We start from the raw sequence: 3602 nt of genomic DNA, 5'->3' as shown, positions 1-3602 counted from the left end.
TTTTGGTGTTGTTGTTGTTATTTTTACAGAACTCTAACACCATACTGACGCGTAAAAACTCAACTAATGGCGCGTGTGCTGTTTGGGAGGCACGAGCCTCTTGGATCAACCGTGGATGGCGGGACACGGAGTCAGTCTGTCATCGTTGTGCGTGTCTGTAACGATGTTGGTGCCAGTTAGTTATGGTTGTCTCTTCATGATAAAGTTGGTTCACACACGTTTAAATGTTCATGCGTAAATCCAGAACACCCGTTGGATCGAACGAGACGCAATCTAATTGTTACAGTATTTGCTGATTGTTGGTTTTGATAGCAGCCCCCTTATAGTGCTGCTCAAACTTTATATTGTGTGAATCGTGTAGCCTACAGTAACCTAATCATTGGAGTGCGTGTGTTCTGTCCGTCTAGTTCAGTCGATGAAGCATGAAATCCTCAACCTCAGGCTCAAAGGTTCGAGCCCCACGTTGAGCGCAAACATTTGATTGTAGGCCTACGTGGTACCCGTGTCTTTTAGGCCTACATATGACAACTATGCAGGCATTATTTATTATTTTATGTAGGCCTATTAGTGACTAAAACACAGGCATATAGGCTACATTACGTGTGACCTTCAATCCAGGTCAATATAACTTTACAACTGAGTTCACTCTTTATATATGCCTAGCCTACCAAACTCATACAAGTAAATCACATTTACACCACTTTCCCCGCTCTGTGCTGTGCGTCGCGGCACAGGCGGTTGGGGATGTTGGTGTCGCAGTGATGGGAGCGTGACTGACAGCTACTCCGGTACCCTCTGCTTCCTTCTCATTGGTCAACAGCCTGTCCGCGAGCCTCGCCGTGACATCACGCGGTCACCTGACCCCCGCGCCGTTAGAGTTCCAACAGGAAACGAAGCAGCGCAGCAGAGGATGCCGGCCATCTGGGAGTGACACACCACGACGCACGCACCACTTTCTGGTTAACCTGAATCTTGTCGTTTTAGTGGTTAAACAGGTGACCCTTCTTCAGAGGGTAGAGACAGAGACGCTCTGTGGCGCGGAAAGTTTTCTTCCCTCTTGAATGAGTTGAGGAGCGTTGGAGGGGTGTGGGGCTGTCCGTCCGTGTGCGCGCTCGGTTTTTATGCGTTCGCCTTTTTGTGAATGGAGAGGGCAAAGGCTCGCGCGTGAGCGTCTGTTTCTCTCGAAGCAGCACGTGCCCCATTCCCACCTGTGAGGAGCAGGTGTTCCCGGCTCTGCCCACGCGCTTGACTATGACATTAGACCTCGAGCTCATGGAAGATCCGCTTATCGACGTGGTCGGAGAAGGACTTCGGGACCAGGGAGAGCAGCGCCTCTTACCTGTGGAGGAGGCGACGAGCGCGTCAGACCATCACCCGGACACGTTGACGTTGACTCCAAACAGGCACAACACCGACGACGGTGACGGTTGTCGTGTTTCCCCGTCGATGGGCTCTCCTGCTTCGGGCAAGAGCCCAGCGTCGGTGAAGCCGCCGTACTCCTACATCGCTCTGATCACCATGGCCATCCTGCAGAGCCCTAAGAAGCGCCTCACCCTCAGCGAGATCTGCGACTTCATCAGCCAGCGCTTCGTGTACTACCGAGAGAAGTTCCCCGCCTGGCAGAACTCTATCCGGCACAACCTCTCTCTCAACGACTGCTTTGTGAAGATGCCCCGGGAGCCCGGTAACCCCGGTAAAGGCAACTACTGGACCCTCGACCCCAACTCCTCTGACATGTTTGAGAACGGGAGCTTCCTGAGGCGGAGGAAGAGGTTCAAACGGCAGCACTTTAGATTTGGGCTGCTCAAGGAGCCGCCGCTGGAGCACAGCGGCTTCCACAACTTCGCCTACGGCAGCGCCTACGGCCTGGGCACCGCCGGTCTCCAGCTACCCGGTGTGGAGATATATCCGTTGGGCTTCCATCACCACGCGCAGCACTCGCCATACGCGTCCGCCGTCCCACCTGTCAGTAGTATCCTGCCGGCTCTGTCCAGCCTCTTCTCACGGAACCCGCTCGCCGCCAAAGCCTTCCTCCACTCCCAGCCCCACGACGGAGAATCCTTTTCTCCCAGCCGATGTACCGGTTTCCCCTCGCCTCTGCCCTCGAGCGCACCGTACGCGTCCCCCACTCTGTTCCACCCCGCGGCGGCTCCTCATCTCCTCAGCCTCCAGCAGGAATACCAGAAACTGCAGGCGCTTCGCGGCCGCTCTGACGTCTCCAAACACATCAGCAGCAGCGAATAGTCCTCGTTTGACTGACAAACCGCGACCGTACGCGTCGGTTTGACTGGTAGGCCTATCTCAGGTAATGCGAGGGATTTGAAGCTCTCTGTGTGGAAACGCAACTTATTTCGTAAATGGACAATTTGTTTGTGTCGACAAACACAGAAGAATGTATAGTAGGCCTAGTTGTTTTTGAGTTACCTTTTCTGCCTTAACGATAAATATTTTCTTTATCAGGCGCTTAAAAAAACTTGAGTATGAAATAGGCAATGACTTTTCAAATGACATGCAAATATTTAATTGACGAGTTTCCCAATTTAGGCTGGAAAGAAATAAAATGAATTATTTAAAACAACTGATTCAGTTATATTTATTATAGACATGGTCAGAACACGAGGATCTGTTGAAATAGCCTATTAAAACACAATTCAATGAGTTTCACATTTTTCTTACTAGGCTACACAGCTCCAGATTTCTGTTTTAACAGGCCTAATCTTATTTAAGGTGTGATCATTTGTCCAAATGCAGACTCCCCCACATGTCTTTACTTCTCTGAAAATTTGAATTTGCAATAGCCTACAATATTTCTTATCTTAGAAATGCCTGAGATAATTGTATTTATTTTCTGACATAGACTATAGATTACAGGATATTTGAGCCTATTTTTCTTTATATATTTTAGGCTGCATATTATTATTATTGCTATGATTATTGTTATTATTAAGCTGATATTATTATGTAGGCTATTAGGTTAATTCTGTAAATTTGGGCTGAGGTTGGATTTAATCATGTTGCGATAATTCCGGTTTTATGAAATCAAATGAAATTGATACAAAATTTAGTTTTAATATTACTTTTTTTAATAGGCTTTGACGTTTTCTTGGACCTCTTCGTGTTTAAATTGTGATTTTCCTATAGCAAAAAAATATAGCCATAACACCCTAATTAAGATAGCCTAATTAAGATAATTTATCAAATGGCATTCATGTTTCTACTGGTTACCAGATAAGAGCCTGTTAAAAACATGTGGGGGTATTTAATCTATTTCATCTATTTCATCTGTATCTTAAACAGGGACACCCAGATCCTCTGAATCCCGCATCACCATTTTGCCATAAATTCCAAACGACTTCAACAGAAACAAACACATTATGAACAGGATGTCAAAACGGCCGCCACGGTCTTCGCAGCTGTGCAGCTATGTGACATCAGCCAGTCCCGTGGCCTGTCCCCGATCCGTCATCTAGTACCAGAATACTGGATATAAAGGCCTGTTATAATTGTTTGATCCTATGCGCCGAGGCCACACACAAGCCTGCCCGTTCCCAAACCAATACAAGGAAAATCTGTACAACACATTTCATGTCAAAGACTTCATA

At 47.5% G+C, this 3602-nt stretch overlaps 1 protein-coding gene across 1 annotated transcript; it reads left to right on the top strand.

Moving 5' to 3' along the window:
• Window positions 1–1251: 1251 nt before the first annotated feature.
• Window positions 1252–2244, top strand: foxd7 (forkhead box D7; the record flags this gene model as incomplete). The annotated part of the gene is made up of 1 exon (XM_084448487.1): window positions 1252–2244. One exon carries the CDS (start codon window positions 1252–1254, stop codon window positions 2242–2244), a length of 993 nt encoding a protein of 330 aa, XP_084304613.1.
• Between the last annotated feature and the right edge of the window lie 1358 nt (window positions 2245–3602).

This window comes from Borostomias antarcticus (genome assembly GCF_949987555.1).
Source record: "Borostomias antarcticus genome assembly, chromosome: 14".
In the NCBI taxonomy this organism is placed as follows: domain Eukaryota; kingdom Metazoa; phylum Chordata; class Actinopteri; order Stomiiformes; family Stomiidae; genus Borostomias; species Borostomias antarcticus.
This window is presented reverse-complemented; position numbering and strand designations above follow the sequence as displayed.